The 21,412-nt window shown below is 40.1% G+C and overlaps 1 protein-coding gene across 4 annotated transcripts in view; it reads right to left on the minus strand.

The window, feature by feature from the left end:
* Positions 1 to 3,802: 3,802 nt before the first annotated feature.
* Xpo1 (exportin 1) overlaps positions 3,803 to 21,412 on the minus strand; it is a 42,885-nt gene continuing 25,275 nt past the window's right edge. For all 4 annotated transcript variants that reach the window (XM_059275320.1, XM_059275321.1, XM_059275323.1 and 1 more), the window contains 18 exons: positions 21,348 to 21,396; positions 21,151 to 21,270; positions 18,144 to 18,272; positions 17,318 to 17,476; positions 15,806 to 16,003; positions 14,673 to 14,811; positions 14,286 to 14,467; positions 14,043 to 14,199; positions 13,796 to 13,959; positions 12,856 to 12,990; positions 11,761 to 11,944; positions 11,256 to 11,362; positions 10,236 to 10,430; positions 9,074 to 9,242; positions 7,603 to 7,737; positions 7,360 to 7,519; positions 6,809 to 6,905; positions 3,803 to 4,827 (listed from right to left, as the gene is read on the minus strand). In XM_059275320.1, the coding sequence (XP_059131303.1) occupies positions 4,681 to 4,827; positions 6,809 to 6,905; positions 7,360 to 7,519; positions 7,603 to 7,737; positions 9,074 to 9,242; positions 10,236 to 10,430; positions 11,256 to 11,362; positions 11,761 to 11,944; positions 12,856 to 12,990; positions 13,796 to 13,959; positions 14,043 to 14,199; positions 14,286 to 14,467; positions 14,673 to 14,811; positions 15,806 to 16,003; positions 17,318 to 17,476; positions 18,144 to 18,272; positions 21,151 to 21,270; positions 21,348 to 21,396 (2,626 nt within the window). In that variant the 3' untranslated portion in view covers positions 3,803 to 4,680. The remainder of the gene's footprint in view (positions 4,828 to 6,808; positions 6,906 to 7,359; positions 7,520 to 7,602; positions 7,738 to 9,073; positions 9,243 to 10,235; positions 10,431 to 11,255; positions 11,363 to 11,760; positions 11,945 to 12,855; positions 12,991 to 13,795; positions 13,960 to 14,042; positions 14,200 to 14,285; positions 14,468 to 14,672; positions 14,812 to 15,805; positions 16,004 to 17,317; positions 17,477 to 18,143; positions 18,273 to 21,150; positions 21,271 to 21,347; positions 21,397 to 21,412) is intronic.

Here is a 21,412-nt window from a genome sequence, read left to right on the forward strand (position 1 = left end):
AGGAGGCTAGGAGAGAGCATCAGACTTCCTAGAAATGGAGTCATGTATGGTTGTGAGCCACCATACATAAGTGGGTACTAGGAACTTAACACATGTCCTCTGGAAGAGCAAACAATCGTTCCTACCCTCTGCTTTTGTAGGAACCACCTCCCCAGCTTCCTTCAAAGTACTCATTAGGTTTAACATGAGGTCACAGAGGAAGGAACTGAGTAAAGCCTATTGCAGTAGAGGTTGTACAGTAAGAGATAAAAATGGAAATTGACCTAAGGGTGTAGCCTTACTGTTAGAGTGCCTAGTTAGCATGTACAGTCCTGGGACCCATCACTAGCACCAAATAAACCCATAATTTCAGAACTGCCAACGAGTACAATATCACCCTCGCCACTATATAAAGTGTTGAGGCCAGATGGAGCTAGAGATACTGTCTCAAAACCTAAAACAGAGAACCAAGAACAAAACTTGGGACTGGGGTGTATGTAGCTCAAGGATTGAGAACACTTGCCTCTTATGTGCCAAGTCCTAGGTTTGAACACCAGCACCACTGAAAAATAAACCATTTTAGGGATCTGAGTATATTTCAGAGGGTGTATTGAACTCCTTACCTCAAACTTTACAACTTGCTGAGCAGCTAGAGCTGACATCTTTCTGGGTGTGCTGGAGTTTTGTTACTGTTTTAGACAGGCTGTTGCTAAGTAACTGGTAACTTTCTACATAGCTCGCCACTTTTCAAAGTATACTTAGATAATCTGAGGAGATTAATACTGAAATATTGTCATATGCGCCTGTCAAAACATGTCTCACAGTGCTGGAGGGATGGCTCAGAGATCGGGAATATCTCCCACTCTTGCAGAGGACTCTGGTTTAGTTCCAGCACCAACGCAGCAACTCACCAACATCTACCTGTACAATCCAGGGCAGAAATGGTGGTATTTAAGAGGCAGAGTTCTGAGTTCAAGGTCAGCCTGATTTACAGTTTTAGGCCAGCCAGGTCTACCTTTTATAGTGGTTTTGTACTAGTTTAAGCTAAAACTGTTCCTACAGTCTTTCTTGCATAGCTTCAAGTTGGAAAATCTGGGGAAGAGTGAGCTGGTCAGTTACAGCACCTCCATTTAAGGATCTGTGTGCTTTATTTCCCAGAGGCTGCCATGACGTGCCTGTGATTCCTTGGTTCAATCAATGTTCAAATCCAAAGCTCTGCCGCCTTATGAATTAAATGCCCTTCTTACACACCTCACATATGCACACTATCTTATCACTTGGTACTTAAGGTGGTACCCTAAGTATCTGGTTAGAACTACAGTAACTGAAGGTCTTAACTGCTAACAGACCCTAAGTGTTGAATTTAGAAATGCTTACCATTTTTCTGAACTTTCTCTCAAGAATACCAAGAACTCTGTGCTACTCTGATGATTACAAAATCAGGCTACAGCTAAAAAACCAGTAATCCACTTTGGGAAAACAGAGCATGATACTGTGTCCAACCCACTAGGCAAGTCTGGAAGAGAGCGTTAACAACCTAAGTTCAATTTTCTGTGTATTTAGACAGTGTTATGATATATGCACTCAGGGGGACCATAGAATCTATTTATCAAATCCATTTATTTGTTGGTTTCTAAAGATTGGATTTCTCTGTGTAGCTCTGGCAGTGGTGGAACTCTGTAAAACTGGCTGGTCTCAAACTCACAGATCCATCGGGCTTTGTCTCCCAATTGCTGGGATTAGAGGTGTGCCCAGCTCAATCCTCTTCTGGTATTTTAAAAATTTATGTGTTTGGCCTGATATTCTTGGGTACCTAGAGTTACAGATATGGTTGCTGGGAACTGAACCTAGGTCCTCATTTAGGCAAAACCCAACTTTTTGCATTACTTTGTATAACTCAAAAATAATCTCAAAAACTCAAGAGGCAAAGGGCTCCATGATGGGTAATGGCGGATGCTTTTAATCCCAGCACTTGGGAGGCAGAAAGCCACCCTAGTCTACAAAGAGTTCCAGGACAGCCAGGGCTACATACTCTGTCTGGAGGCAAAGGGCCAGCAAGATAGCTCACCAAGTAAAGGAGCATACAGCCAAGACTCACACAATACCCAGAACTCACAGTAGAAAGAACCAACCTTGATTTACACACAGATAAAATGAGAACAATGTAAGAGCAATTTGTGGTGGTCCATGAACACTGTTATCAAGTATGCTTGAAGGGCAGTGGTGGTGAACACCTTTAATCCCAGTACACAGGAGAATCTCTGTGGTTTTGAGGCTAGCCTGGTAAACTGAGCAAGTTCCAAGATGGCCTCGAAACATCCCACCCCAAAGAGAGAAGTGTGTCCTTGCACTGGTGGTGCACTTGGGAGGCAGAGGCAGGAGGATCTCTGAGTTCAGAGGCCAGCCTGGTCTACACAGATACACAAAGAAACCCTGTGTGCTTGGGGATGGGAGGTAGTTAACATTAGATACATTTTATTCAAAATTTTACCTAAATGATATTCATCATGAACTTCAAGTATGGTCACAAATTTCCCCAAATTATTCTGTACTTACCAAGTCATTTAAAAATGCTACCTAGGTCTAGGATTATAGGCATATACCACCAAGCGTAGTTCCAACTCTCCTTTCCAAGGTCTGCAGATGGATTCAGGGCCTTTCTTGCTCTACCATGGAGCTACAACCCTGGCTGACGTGATGATCTTTGTGGGAAGTGGTAGAACCTTGAGTATGTGATGTCTTGAGTACACAGACCACTCCCCTGAAGAGATCACTTCTACCGAATTAGCTAAACCCACCTCCTTGACCCAGCCTTATATTATAACCGAACCCCTTGTCCACCTGCATGCACTAACTGGACCTCTCAATTCGACTCTACACAATAAACACGCTGAGCTTCTGGAATGCAGCGTCTTTATACCATTCCCTTACCACCCTAGTCAGGTTAGCCCAAAGTTTTGCTGTAGGCTCTAGAAAACGCACTTAGTAGCATACATCACTATAAACATCCATCTTTCTTCTTGGGGCCACTGTTTGGCTTAACATTTCTGCTCTTCCATCTTGTTTATATAGAGACTCACATGACCAACGTGGCTTTGGAATTCCTAATCCTAAAACTCAGCTTTCAGGATTCAAGGATTTTTACAACTGTGAACCACGGGCTGGAGAGATGGCTCCGAGGTTAAGAGCACTAGAGGTCCTGAGTTCAATTCCCAGCAACCACATATCTGATGCCCTCTTCTGACATACATGCAGACAGAACACTGTACACATATTAAGTATAAAAAAACCAAAGTGTGAACCACTATGCCCATACCTCCTTCAACATTTAATTGTATCCAGCCACTAACCAGAGCTAGAAAACGGGATGTTCCCTAAACCCCGGAAGGTAAAGTGATCTAAAATGTTATCAGGATCTTATTTTTTTTTTTTTTCCTCTTTTCTTTTGAGATAAGGCCTCTCTACATAACCCTGGTCTCAAATTCACATAGATCCACTTTCCGTTGCTGGATTATTGTCCTTTGACACAAGGCCCTGACTAATTGCTACCTTTTTACCAATAACTTTGGGAAGTTATTTTTTGAGACAGGATCTCTATATTAAGTAGCCCTGGCTGTCCTAGCCTATGCCAGGCTAGCCTCCAACTCAGAGACCCACCCAGCCCCTGACTTCTGAGTGCTGGGATTAAAGGTGTGCACCACTACACCCAACTAAGAATCTTATCTATAAGACAAAAACCAAATTTCAGATAAAAATACTACAATCCTTAAATAAAATTACCTTCAGTAATGTAGGAATAATTTTAAGCCAGTGAAGGGAAAAATAAATGTAAACCAAGTTTATTTTGCTTTTTAAGTAGTGTTCTTAAAGCACTACAGCTTGGTAAACAATGTAAATTAGTATAAGTCATCTCAAAAGCCAGAGTTGTTGTTTTCTTTGTTGTTTTGTTTTTTTAATGAGTTGTTAAAAAGATGCAGCCTATTCTAACAGGATAAATATTTTTAACCATTTCACTTTGAGTTAATGAAGGCTCACAAATGAGCAACACTCCTCATTGAGGAAAACAAAAGCTGTTGTCGACAAGCGACAGCACACACACACACAAACAAAAAGAACTGTGTAAAAATAACTAACTGTTCCCATAGTTTCTCAGCTGCTTTACAATGGGATGATATGCACATGATCTGGCTGCAAACCTGACACACAGACTTTAATACATGTAGTCTAGAGACTCCAGACAACGCACCTCTGTAACCCTCTGAACGCAATTGGTTTTACTCATTAGTTTTCTTCTAGACCAAGATACAGGCTAGAAAGAAAATGCTCCCTAATTAAAATCGGTATTGTTTACAAGAAAAAATTTTATAATTAATTTTGCATTAGAATTTACAAGTATATGTTCAAATCAAATTTACTTTCTCCCCCCAGCCTTGCCACAAAAATAGGCATGAAGTAAAAGTTTTTTAAAAATGCCTTAATTTCCAACTTCATGCAAACTAAAGATGACCAAAACAAAAGCTTTAAACAATGGAAGGATATTTCACAGAAAATTTCTTATACAAAAAACACATAAGAAAAAGGGCCACTAGGTGACATTTTAATTTACAAATTGGCATCATTTTGGTCGACAAATAATCCATATGCTGTTTTCTTCTGTGAACAAATGTTGCAGAGAGAAAAACCCGAGCATGACTTCAGATTTTAATCACACATTTCTTCTGGAATTTCGTGTGGATTAAGAATCCCAGGTACGGACATTTGAAGTTTATGCTTCTCCTCCTGAGCCTGTCGAAGCGCGGTTTCTCTTTCTTCCAAAAATAGATCAGAGGTATCTTCACCTGCAAACTCCTGTGGAAACAGATGATTGAAAGGTCAAATACAATACAACTTCACGTTGCCTCTGGGACTGGGGGCAGACCTGTATGTAACCATTTTGCCATTTGTAATAGAATATAATTTATCTGCCATTTGGATTTTTTTTTAAAGATTTATTTATTTATTATGTATACAGTGTTCTGTCTGCACATATCCCTGCAGGCCAGAAGAGGGCACCAGATTTCACTACAGATGGTTGTGAGCCACCATGTGGTTGCTGGGAATTGAACTCAGGACCTTTGGAAGAGCAAGCAGTGCTCTTAACCTCTGAGCCATCTCTCCAGCCCCGCCATTTGGATTTTTAACTGAAGTGTATTAGTAGAGTTCTAAGCTAAATTAAAAACAGAACTTGGGGGTTAGAGCCTTAATAATGCAGTGATATCCCCTATTAAATATTCTTTTCGTTTGTTTGCTTGTTTTTTTTGAGACAAGGGTTCTCTGTGTAACAGTGTTGGCTGTCCTGGAACTCTTTGTAGCCCAGGCTGGCCTCAAAACTCAAGAGATCCATCTGCCTCTGCCTCCTAATGCTGGGATCAAAGGTCTGCACCACCACACCTGGCCTCTCATATTAAATACTCTTAATATGCAACATGGCCATGGCAATTGTCCTCCAACGATCACAAAGTGTCACGGTCTCAGAGCATTCTCCTATTCTTTCATTCAGAACTCAGTGATCTCACTGTACATGATTGTCTGACAACAGTTCTCATTAACCTGTCCTGAGTAAGTTAACTTGGGGATAGTGTCCGTGTATGAACCACAAGGCCTGGACTTGTTTGCTAGCTTCACAAATTTTCTTTACAAGCATTTTCTGAATGACATTAACAACTAGAAAGGTGGCACACAAGTGCAGTCACAGCACTCAGGAGGCTGCCACAGTGGACTGCCTAAACTCACAGGTCTGTACCAAGATCTTGTCTCAAAAACAAGATATAGGGCTGGAGAAATGGCTCAAAACTAAAAGCAAAATAGCAAAGTTTCTCCCTAAAAATGTGATTGGACATTGCATTAACAGCAATAGAATCAAAAGGTGATTATACAAATCTATAAAAGGGGCTATCAATGTTATTAGCCCTATTAAATATGAGAACTGGGCCAGGTGTAGTGGCACATGCCTTCAATCCTAGCATTTGGAAGACAGACGCAGGCGGATTGGATCTCTGGGCCAGCTTAACTACACAGTGAGACCCTGCAAGAAGCCTCAATTTTTAAACACTAGAGGATCACAAAGGTAGTAAATTAAAAAAAGGGCCAAGCTGTGTGTAGCCTTTAATTCCAGGACTCTGGAGGCAGAGGCAGGTGGATCTCTGAGTTCGAGGCCAGCCTGGTCTTCAGAGTGAGTTCCAGGACAGCCAGGGATAGGGGTGGTGAAGGAATGTAGCTCAGTAGAATGCTTGCCTGGTATGTACACAAAATATAATCTAAGTCTAAATATTTTAATCAGAATACTGCAAGGCCCATTTAAATATTCTAAAGGTATTGTACACATAGAAAACTGGAGATGGTGCGTTCCTGGACCTTGCTGGGTCTGCCTTAAATGGTGAGCTTCAAAGAGTACTGGTCTCAAAGAAAGTAGACAGCATTTCTGAGGATGACCCCTGGATCATCTAACCTCCAGAAACACATGTACACAGGTGCAGATGTATGAACACGTAAGAGACAAGTGGGGGCTGGAGAGATGGCTCAGTGGTTAAGAGCACTGACTGCTCTTCCAGAGGTCCTGAGTTCAATTCCCAGCAACCACATGGTGGCTCACAACCATCTGTAATGAGATCTGGTGCCCTCTTCTGGCCTGCAGGGACACATGCAGGCAGAATACTGTATACATAATAAATAAATAAATCTTTAAAAGAGACAAGTGGATCTCTGGGAGCTCAAGGCCAACCTCAGCTACACAGGAACCCTGTCACGGAAAGCCAAAATAAAGAAAAACCTTCAATACCTAAAGACATACCTTTATTTGTACTAAGAAATCCCTTAGATGTTCCTTGAAAGCAGGAATATCCTGATTTAAGCTGAAAAGTCCTGTTACAAAGAGCTTCACTTGAGCACTGCAAATCAAAACAAACATTAACCATTTTCACAAACTAAACACTTAATCACTGCTTCTAAGACCATTTGCTCATCACTAGCACATTTGCCCAATTCAAAACTTAGAAGATTTAACTAGAGAAGTGGAGGGCAGAGGGTGTTCAGCCCATAAAGGCCCTTGCAGTAAAACCTGGCAGCCTAGGACCCATTACTGGAAACCACATAGTAGAGGAAAAGAGAACTAACTCCCACGTTGTCCTCTGACCTGTACACATGTACAAAGGTGCACACACCCGTATGCATTCATACACAAAACTAAAATAAAAACAAACCACAGCACCCACGTCAGGTAACTCCCAACTGCCTGTAACTCCAGCTCCAGCGGGACAGATGTCTCTGGTCTTAATATGAACGTGCACTTGACCCCCACATACCCTCGCCCCATTTACTAACAATAGCAATGTGATTATTTACTCTTGTAGATGAGGGAATGCAGACTTAAGGAGATTAGCCACATATTCTTGAATAAACACTTGGTTGTTAACTGGATTTCCAGGATTTAGCGGTGTACTGATTTTTCCTTCTTCAACCAAATTAAACATATATGCAAGAATTGAGGCATGCATTGTTAAGCCTGTTGAACAGAAGAAACTTATTAACTCAAAGATGAAAGTGAACACCCAGAACACTTAGTAGCTTAGCGGTTCCAGTTCTTACCTGCAGTGTGTGAGGTGTCCGTCACAACAGAAAAGATATGCTGAAGAATATCACAAAAGTAAGTTTGGTAAAAACTCTGCGCTGCAGCCTCCTCTTGTGCAACGTTTTGTAAAAGTGTAAAAAGTATCTGTAAGCCTAAAGTTAAGAGAACATCATTACAGACTGAAAGATTAAAAAAAAAGTACTTACGTACTGGTGTTGGACATTTATTTGTGAGCTACTAAACATGGGTGCTGGGCTCTGAGCTCTGATCCTCTTGATTTCTGAGCCATATCTCTAGCCCACAGCTGATCTACAACTTACCTGGTTAAAGCCCATTCTCCTTTATCACAGATAACAAATATATACCTATATAAGTTCTAAATACGGGGCCCTCTCAAACTAGCTAATGCTAGTGTTGTTTGTGGCAATTCCTTTCTTGACTAAAGGGTGGCTACCTCTACAGGTTACAAATTAATGTCAATTACTTTACTGAAAATTTCTTAATTTCACCCCTCCCCAGGTTTCTCTACAAGTTTCTCTTTGTAGACCAGGCTGCCTCAAATTCAGAGATCCACCTGCCTTTGCCTTCCCGGTGCTGATATTAAAGGTATGCACCACTATGCCTAGCTGAGTCCCCCATCCTCCCCAAATTTTTTTACATCAATTTTTGTATTAACCTTCAATTTGTATTGGAGCTCAAAGATTCCAAAACATGCCATAAGCATCACACCACCCTCTCAATGATCTGAAAGTTTACCTACTCAATCCGACATGAAAACTGAGCAGAGATATATGCCTTGTTTTATTTATCGAGACAGGGTCTTACCGTAGAAACTAAGGTAGACTTAAGCTAAAAGCAAATCATTGCTTCTCAACCTCTCCTATGTGAGTGTTTAGCCTTTGTGTATGTACATGTCGTTATCCCAAATGCATGCCTAGTGCCTGTGGAGGCTGGAAGATGGTATTGGATGCCACTGAATCAGTTATGGATCTCGTTAGCCATGATGTATGTGGGTACTGGGAATTGGTACTCTACAAGAAGCCTGTCTCCAGCCCTGTTTATCTTTGACATGGGGTCTCATGTATTCCAGGCTAGTCTCCCAGCTTCACAGCTATTGAAGGGATGAAACCAAATCCAGTATTTGTAAAGGTGAAAGATTTGCATGATCCAAAGAGAAGGCACAGCATTGATAGTTATATCAGGTTAACAATGCTCTCTGCTCTTCCTCACAAGGTGAGCCAGTTACTCCAGTTTTAAAGGGTCCAACACTCTTTTCTGACCACTGCAGGCACTAGCATACGTGCGGTACATGGATATACATGCAGATAAAACAACTATACACATAAAAACCAAGCAAGGACTGGGATGCTGCTCAGGTGCACACTGGCACACTGCCTGTACGCCCAGAACTTAGGTGGCAGCAACAGAACAGAAATTAAAGAGGTATTGAGCGTGACTTAGTGTATTTCTGGTTCATTATGTATTTACCTGTATCTGCAACATTCCTCATAGTATGTTTAAAAGCCCAAATAATAGAATCCAAAACAAGCTTAAACTGTGCAGGTGGAATAGCTAGGAATGCTGGGAAACAATGAGAATTGACAGCCTGAAGTAGTAAGAAAAAGTTTGTTCTGTGTTCCGGATATTCTTCAAAATCCTAAAAGAGATGAGGACAAAATAACATTATTAGGGGAGGCAAATAGCAAGTCTGTACTTGGACACACATTCAGAGTTACCAAAAGTCCTGTAAGATCTATTGTCCCCAAAGGAAAACCCACATGTTAAGGCGCCTTCTGATTGGTTTAATAAAGAGCTGAATGGTCAATAGCTAGGCAGGAGAGAATGGGGAACTAGCAGGGAGAGAGAGGACTCTGGGAAGAAGAAAGGCAGACATTAGGAAGACACTAAAGAAATTGGACATATGTACAGGAGAGTAACCCAGCCACATGACAGAATATAGATTAATAAGCTTTCAAATTAATAAGTCTCCATGAAATTATTTGCAAGTTGGTGGTCCCAACCAAAAAGTACTTCTACACCCACATTTTAGGATTCATATTTTAAAGGTTCAAGTATCATGCTCTGCAAATACTTACAAACTGGAAAACATAGCCAGTTTGGTTGGTGAATGTCTATAATCTCAGGACTCAGAAGTCCAGTGTGTGCTCTTCAACAAAATGCTGTCGTTCCAAATTCCCACCCCCAAAGACCTTAGTGTGTGTTTGTTATAATCCATGTAGAAGAACAAGTTTTTAAAACATCATTACCACCAAATTATATCCTGTTACACCTTGAAGTCACGAGAAACCAAGAGCAGAGTGTCAGACAGCCCCTCGGTTTTAAATTCCACCACACTGAGCTTCGCCACAGCTCTAATGCCCACCTCTCCACTGTGTAGTCGTGACTATACTGACCAAGCTGGGCTTGAACTGAGAGATCTAGATCCTCCCATCTCTGTATGTGTCCATGACCAGTCTTAATCTCTTTTTTTTTTAAATGTCAAGATTTTGTTATTAAGATGACAATTATTCCACATACTATAAACTCAATACTTAATTCTAGTTTTTCCTAAAAATTGTGATTTGTACATTTTAGAGTGGAGAATATACTACAAAATCTTCCATTATATAATAAAACACAAACCACCTACCTTATTTATCATATTCAATGTGCACTCAAAAACTGCATCAAATATTTGAGGTATTTCAGCTGTTATATGTCCGCCTAATTTGTTGACAATAATGGCCATAGTACTAAGCACTTCTGGTTCTCTAGCAGCTGGGACGTTTCTCTGGTAATCAATGAGAACTGCATCCAACAAAGGAGGAACAAAGTTTTCAGCTACCTGTGGGGGGAATAAAAGGCCTTACTATTGTAAGCTCTGCTGAGATACCATGCTGAAACATTTTAGCAACCAGTAAAGTTAACATTAACAATAGTGTATGTAACTGACATACTCAAATAGCTTAGATATGGGATAATTTAAATGTATTCTTGAATCTCATTATGTTGCCCAGGTAGGACCCCAACTCATGGTGCTCATCCTGCTAGTTTCCCAGAGCTGTAATGACAGGTGTGTGCCAACACACCAGCTTCATACAGCTAGCAAGCCAGAGTGCTAAGCTCCCACATGCAGTATACCAAGAAATCTGGTCTTGCAGTATTTTGGTTCTAGCCAATTTAAGACTCTGATTTACTGAATTATGTGTTGTTCACTTCATTTTATGTTAGAAGTAATGACATCTTACTTTGACCACCATCAAACCTCAAGATCAAAGATGGGGGTGGTCGAGACAGCTCAAGAACCTTAACTTGCCCGTCTGTTATCTTCCTACTTCAAAGCCACCAGAGCAGCTACTCACTTACGGACCATATGCCTGGATTTCCTTGTGACCCACATTACACGAATTCCATTGACCTTTTGAGACCTAAGTTTTTTGTTTTGTTTTTGGAGACAGGGCTTCTGTGTAGCTCTGGCTGTTCAGGAACTCACTCTGTAGACCAGGCTGGCTTCAAACTCACAGAAATCGCCTGCCTCTGCCTCCCAAGTGTTGGGATTAAAGGCGTGCGCTGCCACCACCTGGCTAGTTATCTTTTAATTAAGCAAAAACACATGTAGACATGGTGAATTTGAGAGGGTGACCAAAAGAAAAAATAAACAAACTCTTACCATCTGAGGATCATTGGAACGGCTCACCCAACCAGATATTAACTTTAAAGTTTCCCTTTTTACTGTCCGCATACTTCTAATCAATGGTTGCTTTGTAACCATTTCACCTAAAAAACAATCAATATAAGCTCACTTGACAGTAATAGTTAGGTCTACTTCAGATGTTATCATTCCACTGACCATTAAAAAAGCTGAACTCACAGGAGAATTTATGAGGGAAAAGGTCTAAAACTAATGTGGGATAGAGTTCTGAAGTGAGAACAGCAAGATACCCAAGACTAAACATAGGGCTTTGGGAATTTTGCAACACAGCCACTGTCTATACTTTTGGCAAGAATAATCTTATTTGGGCAAAGGGCAAACAGTGGTTGAGAAAGGGTCTTGGACTTTGATACCTCAGACACCCAGGCTGACTTAAATTGAGGAACGCAGAAAGCAGATCAGACAGTGAGAGCAGAATGACTGACACAGCACTCTAGCACCCCAAGAAGCCAGAATCACTTACCATTAGCTTGAATAGCTGCAGAAATATTTTCACTGAGGCACTTATATACATTGAGCATGTCTAAATAAATTCTCCCAAGCTGAATTACAAAGGGATGTCCAACAGCTTTGCAGGCTCTCACATTTGTTTTTAATATGCTACCCAGCTGCTTGACTGTTTCAGGATCTTTCAGGATATCCACATTCTGGAATTATCAAAATAAAACACAATCTCACTTATTGAAAATGTCTTACTTGGAACTGGGTTGTAGCTCAGTGTTAGAGTACGTTTTACAAACATGAAGCCGTAGGTTTTAATCCCTAGAACCTAACCGAAAACTAACACAATTACCTAACACCCACACTCAAAAACAAAGTGAAACAATCTCACCAAAAGATCAAAACAGAAGAAAGATATTCTAAGCTAGCCACAGTGTCACAAATCTTCTAATTCCAGCACGTGGGAAGCAGAGACAAGCAGATCTCTTGAGTTCCAGGACAGGTAGGGTTCCCCAAGTAAACTGTCTCAAAGAGGCAAATCCTCCCACAAAGGAAGATTCTATAATGTCTCTCATTTTGTTTTTGTTTTGTCTTGTGACAGGAGCTTCTGGGTCTCAGCTGATCTCAAATTTGCTGTGTTGCCAAAGATGACCTTGAACTCCTAATGCTGCCTCTAACTGCTAGGATTATACTTGAGCTTCTGTAGTGTTCAATTGTCCAAACTCACATTAAACACTCTTGGAGTAAGGAAAAGGGCTTGACAAACCAAAACCTGAGGGCCTAAGTTCAGATCCCCAGGAGTAATAGTAAAGCTGGGCTTAGCAAAACATGTCTGTTCTCCCAGGGCTCCTATAAGGAGACCGAGTCATCGGCTCCCCACTGAGAGAGGCAGCAATGATGAAGCCTGTCTCCAGTGAACGGACAACACAAGAGGCTGTCTTCTGCCTTCCATGTGTGCAGTGGGCACACACATATACGTGAACATATGTCATAATTTAAAATGGACTTATGGTATGCAGCACACATTTTTCAAAAGTGCTGAGATTGATTACACTTTAAACCTCATTAGAACTCAAAAAATAAAACAAAACAAAAATGAAAAACAAAAACAACTTACTTTGGTTGCCTGCTGGATTATACTGTCCCATACTTGATTAGGAAGTAGCATGTATTTTTCTATCAAATGCTCTTGAACGGTCTGGTCTGTCTGTGCACCAATCATATATCCCACAGCTTCATAAAATGTATGAACCTGTTTTAAAACGCAAACATTTTATTCATATTCTCACACATCCAAATAATGGAAAACATATAAGCAAGTTACAAATATACTTAAATTGTACTGATTAATGTTTTTACCCCCATTTCAAAATTGTTCCTGTATTTTTGATTATGTGCATATGTGTGGGAATGGGGGAGCGGGTTATATGCACGCAAATGTAGGTGCCTGAGGTCATAAAATGGGGATGGATAACTGTGGAACTGGAGTTACAGGCAGTAATTAACATCAATTTGAGTGCTGGGAGCCAGCTACAATCCTCTGCAAAAGCAGGAGCCCTCTCAAATGCTGAGCCACTTCTCTCCATCCCTGGTGCATATTGATTTTACAGACTACTGGTGATTTTACAGAGGACTGGTGTGGTGACTCAACACTTAAGAGGGCCTGCTACTCTCCAGAGACTCAGGTTCTAGTGCAAGCACCCACGTGGTGGCCCAACTGTCTGTAACCAGAGTTCCATAGTATCTGATATTCACCTTCTTTTTTTTTTTTTAAGATTTATTTATTTATTATGTATACAGCATGTATGACTGCAGGCCAGAAGAGGGCGCCAGATCTCATTACAGATGGTTGTGAGCCACCATGTGGTTGCTGGGAATTGAACTCAGGACCTCTGGAAGAGCAGTCAGTGCTCTTAACCTCTGAGCCATCTCTCCAGCCCGATATTCACCTTCTTTTTGGTTTCTGCAGGAACTGGGGACACGGTGGTACATAGACATATATACATGTAAACAAAAAACCCATACACATTAAATAATAAGCACAGAGGATTATATACCTGCTGAGGCTGAAGATCACAAATTATAGTATTTATGTTGTTTAAAATCTCATCAATAAACGGCATTACTTCTCCAACTTGAACCTGAACAAAATGTCTGCGGCATTTTTGAGCTATTTTAATGAATGTGTCACAAGCCATGTCCTGGACTCCATCATGGGTCTCTAACAACATAAAAACATTTATTTATTTTTTGTTCAATAAAGCAGTGAAAAAAAATTAAATACAATGAGTAAATGAGATTTACCATGCATGAATTCAAACAGCTTGTTTACTACTGTCTTCAAAAATTTCCAATGTGCTCTCAAAAACCTTGGGTATTGACCTACTATGTACATGATATTCGATGCAATAATAGCTTTATTATCTTTGCCTCTTTTCTGCTCACATAATCCTAAAAGATCCTGTAAAATAAGACAAACTTACTTGTGGTTAAATGTGGTTGAATAAAGCATACCTACAGCTCTATTTTGTCCTGTTGGCTGTATACCTTAATAACAGTAACAAGAAACCGCTTCTCGTCTTCCTCGTGCATGGCACCACTGATGGAGCCTATCGCCCAACACAATGTGTTCAAATTTTTCCATGACCATTCTGTACCATTCACTTGATTTTGAAGTTTCTTAGTCATTATTATTTCCGTATCTACATAATCCAGATGAGTAAGATAAACTACAAAAAAAAAAAAATCCAGATGTTTGACATCTAAAATTTTAATAATAATAATTTTTTTTTTTTTTGCTAAGGAGTGACAGCATACTAATAAGTATACAGTTACTGAAAGATTCAGTTAAGTGTAGAACTTTGACCAAACAGTATTTTCACAAATAGGGCATAAAATTACAAAGAGTAAAATTATTGTCATTCATTAACTCACCTAATGTTTCTCTCATATTCTTATACAAATTTATGGAATCGGTATCCTTCATGAACTCTCTTACAACTTCTCCCTGATCATTTTCTACAACCAGTACCTCCTCTGGTTTAGCCATGCGACTAACCATCAATAAACGGACCTACATATCAATAAACCAATAAAGAAACTGTTAAGACATTTGATATCCACGCCAAATATAGAATCGGTGGAAGACATTTAAAAGCATACATTTTTGTTCGTTTGTTTGTTTTGAGACAGGATCTCTCTGTGTAGCCCTAGCTATTATTCTAGAACTTGCTCTGTAGACCAGGCTGGCCTCAAACTCAGAGATTCACCTGCCTCTGCCTCCCCAGTGCTGGGGCATGCACCACCACCCAGCTAAAAGCATATACTTAAGATGCCACATGAATCAAATTGATAAAGAAAATATCCAGTCATGGATGATGGCACATCTGTAGTCTCAGCGCTCAGAACAGAGTGATCACTAGTTAGAGGCTGGGATTGGCTACCAACCCAAAAACAAACTTTCAAACAAGGCACAGTCATACAGGCTTGTAATCCCAACACTTGGGAGGCTGATCCAGGAGGATCAAGGTCAAGGCTAGCCTTGTCTACTTAAGACTGACCTACTTACCTACCTGTCAAATGTTTTCAATTTTAAAAAAGCTAGGTGTAGTGATGACACATGCCTTTAATCCCAGCACCAGAAAGCAGGCAGATCTGAGCTCAAGGCTAGCCTGGTCCATATAGTGAGTTCCATATTAGCTAGGGATACATACTAAGGTCTTGTCTCCAAAAGAATGAAAATTTCTAAAAAGCAAAACCTAACTCAAATGTTAACTCTGCAACATTGCATTTCATTACCCTATTTGATCTGTTTTTGTTTTTTAGTAGTATCAATGAACAATCAACCTCTGGCTTACAGATTTCATGTGTCTAACTGAATAGATTGGGATAGCCAATGAATGTACATTCTAATAAATTCAGATAATACAAGACTGCTAGTTTAAGAACCATACTTCCAAAAACTGCAGCTGGAAAACCTCTTTTTTAATGTTCTACTCACAACACCTATTAGCCATCAACACTACAGTAAGAAACAGTGAGAGCACTCACCAACCCCTCATCATTACCTTTGATAACACAGTCAAGTACAGCTGTCTCCTAGGAGGAATATCAAAATGCTGACTTCCAGATAACAATGGAGAAGCAGATGTAGAAAACGGACTCTCTCTGTAGAGCTCAGCTGCCAAATGATTCCAGTACTCAAGACAGATTTTAAAAATTTCAGTTTCTTCCACTTCAGATACCAACAACATATAATGAAGGGCCTACATATTAAGACCAACAGAATTAAAATATTACCACCAAATCTTCAAATTGCTTCCCAGCTCTTAAATCAGGATTAAAAATATTGTTTGGAATATGTCTGTACTTTCATTCAGAAAGCTCTGGAAGCAAGTGTTTCTTCAGACATGTCTTCTAATGTGTCCAATATACTTAACTGAGTTATAATCAAGTCTGTTTAAACTGGCCACTGGAACTGGCGCGCATGCCCTACAGTTCTAGTCCCAGCGCTCGGGAAGAAGGCAGGAGGATCAAGAATCACAAGGCATCCTCAGGTAATCACAGTTTAAGGTGAGTCAGAAACCCCCACATCATAAATAGACCCTTTGGTAGCAGGTAATGGTTAAGCACACACCACCACCACTCTTGGTGGCAAAGACAAGATCCTCACAAGTCTGAGGAGTTTAGTGCAAACCAGGATTAGAGGGCTTGGTCTCAAACAAAACATGGGTACAGAATGTGCTGTGGAGATGATAAAAATGTTTGGAAACCAGACTACTGTTGGTTAAAGCATTCAGACACATATTCAAACAACAAAACTATTTCCTTGGCTGGTGTAGATACAACTCTGGTGTTGCAACTTCCGGGAATCCTCACTCCTTAGCTTCCCAGGTGCTGAGATTACTAGCATGAGCATGTTTCAAAACTAGACTCCTACAGACTGTCCCGATACAATATTTACATTGTGTGGATTCATATGCACAGCACTGTCATTTCTGGCTTTTCTATCTGTTCTGGGATCTTAACAGTTTTCCAATTTAAAAGTTAAAAAATTGTCAGTCATAGTAGTACAAACTTTTAATCCTAGTTCTTGGTAGGCAGAGGCAGGTGGATCTCTGCATTCAAGGCCAGCCTGGTCAACTAGAACTGTAGGATGACACCCCAAAAACAAAGCAAGAATCTGTTTTGCAAACTAAGTATGCTCATGCCTGTAATCTCAGCACCTGGAAAGCTAAGGAATGTAGACGCAACACAAGTTCAACACCAGATTGCCCTACAGAGATCCACATCAACCTAGGAAATAATGAGACTCTCTCAAAAAACCAAAAAAGCAGCTGCACATGCCTTTAATCCCAGCAAGAGGGAGGCAGAGGCAGCATGTGAGTTCAAGGACAGTCAGGGCTAAATAAAAGGACCCTGCCTCAAAACAAGCTAACAACAAAACAAACACCACACCAAAAAAAAAAAAAAAAAAAAAAAAATCACAGGTGGAGAACAAACAAGACGTCTCAAAATCCACACAATCAAGAGCTTTGTTCCCTTTCCAGAGACAAACAAATGCTAGGGACCAAACTTACCTCCATGAGTGCTTCCCTGAGATTCAGTCTTTTTTCTAAAAGTTGACCATGTTCCTTTAGAAAGGTGCAGAGAAAAAGACTGAGATTTTGAATGAAGTTCTGCTCATCATCTTTTCCATTGGAATATGCAAGTCGAATATTAGTATTTAAAGGAAGCATCTGGAAGTTGAAAACCATTATCAATCTACATGTTACAACACCAACAAAACAGTCTGCACTCTAAATGACAACCCCATTTGCTAACACCAACATACAAAGAACAGCTGTCTCCATCTTGTTTCTGGCCAATCTAGACTGATTTACTTTATAGAAAAAGATACATAGTAAGATGACTGTCTGTTATATTCTTTGAACTTTTCTATCAGATTTTTCTCAAGACACACAGGGGGGAAAAAAGTGCATACAAATGGCAAATAGTAATACAACATCATTTATTCAACTTCCTAGACAATTAAATCGGGGCTTGAAACCATTCTTTCACACCTGTAGCAACAAACACTAGTCTAGAGAAGAGGTTGTCCAGTTTGGACAAGCAATGTTAAAGACCGAGGAGGGGGAGGTTGGTCCTACTGTGTGTGATCAAGTTGTCACAACACCCAACATTCAAATTTCTACAACTCTATTATCACAGAACCCTTAAAACCTTCACATTTCAAGTAAGAAAACAACTTCTACCTAAGGTTGTAATATAATGTACACTTAACTGTTCTATACTTTAACTTAATATAACCTTGTTATTGTTTACTTGGTATTTCTAATGCATTAAAATCATTGAATTTAATGAATGCATTGCAATCATTCAATTTTCAAGATAGTGGTATATTACCTGCTTTAGCTGCATCATTGTGAGTGTAAACAGAGTTTCAAATTGTTCCTCATACTGGCTTACACTCACACCAGCAATCTCAGTGAGGCACTTTAGAGACACATTTCGAAACATTGGAACATTCAGGAACTATTTTATTAAAAGAGAAAACAAAATTAAACTCAAGAAATATTTTACTTTAAAAATGACAAAGGAGGGTACGGGCTGGAGTTAGCTTTCGGTGCTTTTGCAGAGGACCCAGATTCTACTCGTAACAACACTCACTGACAGCTCACTAGTAGCTAGTCCAAGGGGATTCAACACCCTCTTTTGATGTTTTATGCCTTCCGGCATCCTAGAGAATAGACACTCATGTGATACACAACAAATTTAAAAATAAAGGAGCCTTACAATCATAAACTCAAGGATAAAGTCTGAAAATAGTGGGTAACAGATTTTTATTTTTGCATACATTTTGAAGAAACACCATATACTCAAATACTGAAATGTCTGAGGAGCACATATACTTGCTTTCTTTTGAGACTGGGATCTCATGAGGCCCAGATGGAGATCCTAACTGCTATAAAGCTGAGGAAGACCTTAAACTTCTGACCTCTCTGCCTGCACCACAGGGATATACTACAGGGAAGCTGGGGATTAAACCTAATGCTTGTGAGCTACATCCCCAGTACATGCTAAAAAAAAACCCCCCAAAATACCAAACCAAACCAAACCAAAAAAAACAAACTTGTGGTAACTTTCCCAAGATCATTACTATTTATGTTTGATTGGCTTGAGACCTCATCCTAATAAATAAACAAATAAAAAACAAAACAAAACCAAAAATAAAGGCACCAAAACAAACCCTACTCTGAGAATAGACAATGGCCAAAAAACAAGGATCAAGGTCAACTTACATATCAGCTATACTGAATTTGAGATGAACTTAAATCCTTGCCACTATTCACAACCTCCAAAATAAGATCTTTAGGAGATAATCAACAGGACTAAGATTAACATATTATGGAAAAATTTAGTTTTATATATATGTTCTGTATACCCTTGGTGGCTGATTTGGGAAATATTCAAGGCGGATCTACAAAGTTCATTTGTTACAACAATCTGTCTTTACTAAGGTTCAATAAACACCCTGTAACATTCATCCAGATAACACAGTGCAATGCACTGGTAACTGCTGTGGAATAATCTTGTACACTGTGTGAATATATGTCGCTACAACTGGATTAATAAACAAGCTAACTGTCCAATAGCTGAACAGGATAAAGTTAGGCCAAACTGAGAACGCTGGGGAGGAGAAGGGTGGAGTCCAGAGATGCCAGCCAGCAGCCAAGGAAGCAAGATGCATAGAAAATGAGGTAACAGGCCCCGAGTGACGGGGCAAGGCATAGATGAGAAACATGAGTAGTTTATATGTAAAAGCTAGTGAGTAGCAAGCCTGAGATAGATACCTGCTGAGCATTTGTAATTTTTTTTTTTTTTGGCTTTTTTTCAAGACAGGGTTTTTCTGTGTAGCTTTGCACCTTTCCTAGAACTCGCTTTGGAGACCAGGCTGGCCTCGAACTCACAGAGATCCGCCTGCCTCTGCCTCCCTAGTGATGGGATTAAAGGCGTGCGCCACCACCGCCTGGCAAGCATTTATAATTTATATGGGAAGTGGCTGCCAGTTATTTGGGAACAGACAGGTGGGGCAGAAAAATTCCACCTACAGGTGGAATGACCTACAGTCAATGAGTAACAATACAAAGTGCATGGTATTCTAATTTTTTAGGTAAAATAGATTTTCATGGCCTCAGTATTCAAGCATTTGCCATTACACCTGATGATCTGAGTCTGACCCTGGGGACAGCCAATTACATACAAAAATACATATAAAACAAAATTTTCAATTCATAGGAATATCACCTGAATTACCTCACTGTGACTCAAGTGAAAGAAAACAATACACTAATTATGCCCAAATCCAGCACTCGTTTGTTCTTGACAGCACCAGTGATCCAATCTTGGGACAGTCTAGGCAAGCTACCCCACCCCAATGAGCTATAATCTCCAGCCTTCACTTTATGTTTTGTTTTTGCTCTTAAAAAAAAAAAAAAAAAAGATTTATTTATTATGTACAGTGTTCTGCCTGCCATGTGTGCCTGCACACCAGAAGAGGGCACCAGATCTCATTATGGATGGTTGTGAGGCACCATGCAGTTGCTGGGAATTGAACTTGGGACCTCTGGGAGAGCAACCAAGTGCTCTGAATCTCTGAGCCATCTCTCCAGCCCGTTTTGCCTTTTTTTTTTTGAGACCGGGAAAGTAAGTGTTCTCAGATTACGTGCTGGGATTTGCAACCCAATGTGGCATGTGCCTTTAATCTCAGCACTCCAGAGGTAGAGGCAGGAGGACCTCTGTGAGTTCAAGTCAGGCTTCTAGGAATCAAGTCCCAGGACAGCCAAGGCTGTCTCAGAAGTACCCCTGCCCCCTAAAAAAGAAGGAAAAAGGAGAACACTTCCCACAGGTCTTAAACTGTAACAATGTCTGATTCTTAAACAACTGACCCAGCTAGCTGTAGGTTTCTTAGGACAGACCTTTCTAGGAAAGTAATTCAGGCCATCCTCAAACTTGAAATCCTTGTACCTGGGGCCTTAGAGATAAAGAAGCCCCCAACATTCAATCCCCTCAACCCTTACGGTGGAGGGAACCAACTCTCAACCAAGTTGTCTGACCTCCATACATATCCATGCCCACACACATTCAAGCAAAATTAACAAATATATATATTTTTATATATATTTATATATATATAAAGACCTACTTCTGACTCTGTATTGGAATTACATGTACCATTATTCCTGAGTTTAAAGAAAAAAAAATTTAAAGACTCATATCAAATGATTAATATTCATGTAAAAATCTTGAGAGCAGTTCCTTCATTTTAAAAACAAAGATAGCCATTAGAGTGTCAGCGAAGAAAAACTATTTGTGCCTATTCAGAGACAAAATTGAAGTGTACTGGCTTTACCTTGTAAATTAATGTGCTGATTAACTTGGTCTCAAAGATGTATCCCAGTGGAATCCAGTTCAGAAATCTCAGCAGTGTTTCTAAGGTTGCATGTACAAGAGGAGCATTTTGGGAATTTTCCTGCCAATGCAAGCATCGTATCATAAATATACTTGACTCTAAAACTTATTTCAAAAAGAAGAAACCAAACCACTTACCATCACAAACTGGCAGAGCTGAAATATCTGTGAGAACTCATTGCACATGCTAAGGGGGGGAAGAA

This window comes from Peromyscus eremicus, chromosome 10, assembly GCF_949786415.1.
Source record: "Peromyscus eremicus chromosome 10, PerEre_H2_v1, whole genome shotgun sequence".
Classification (NCBI taxonomy): domain Eukaryota; kingdom Metazoa; phylum Chordata; class Mammalia; order Rodentia; family Cricetidae; genus Peromyscus; species Peromyscus eremicus.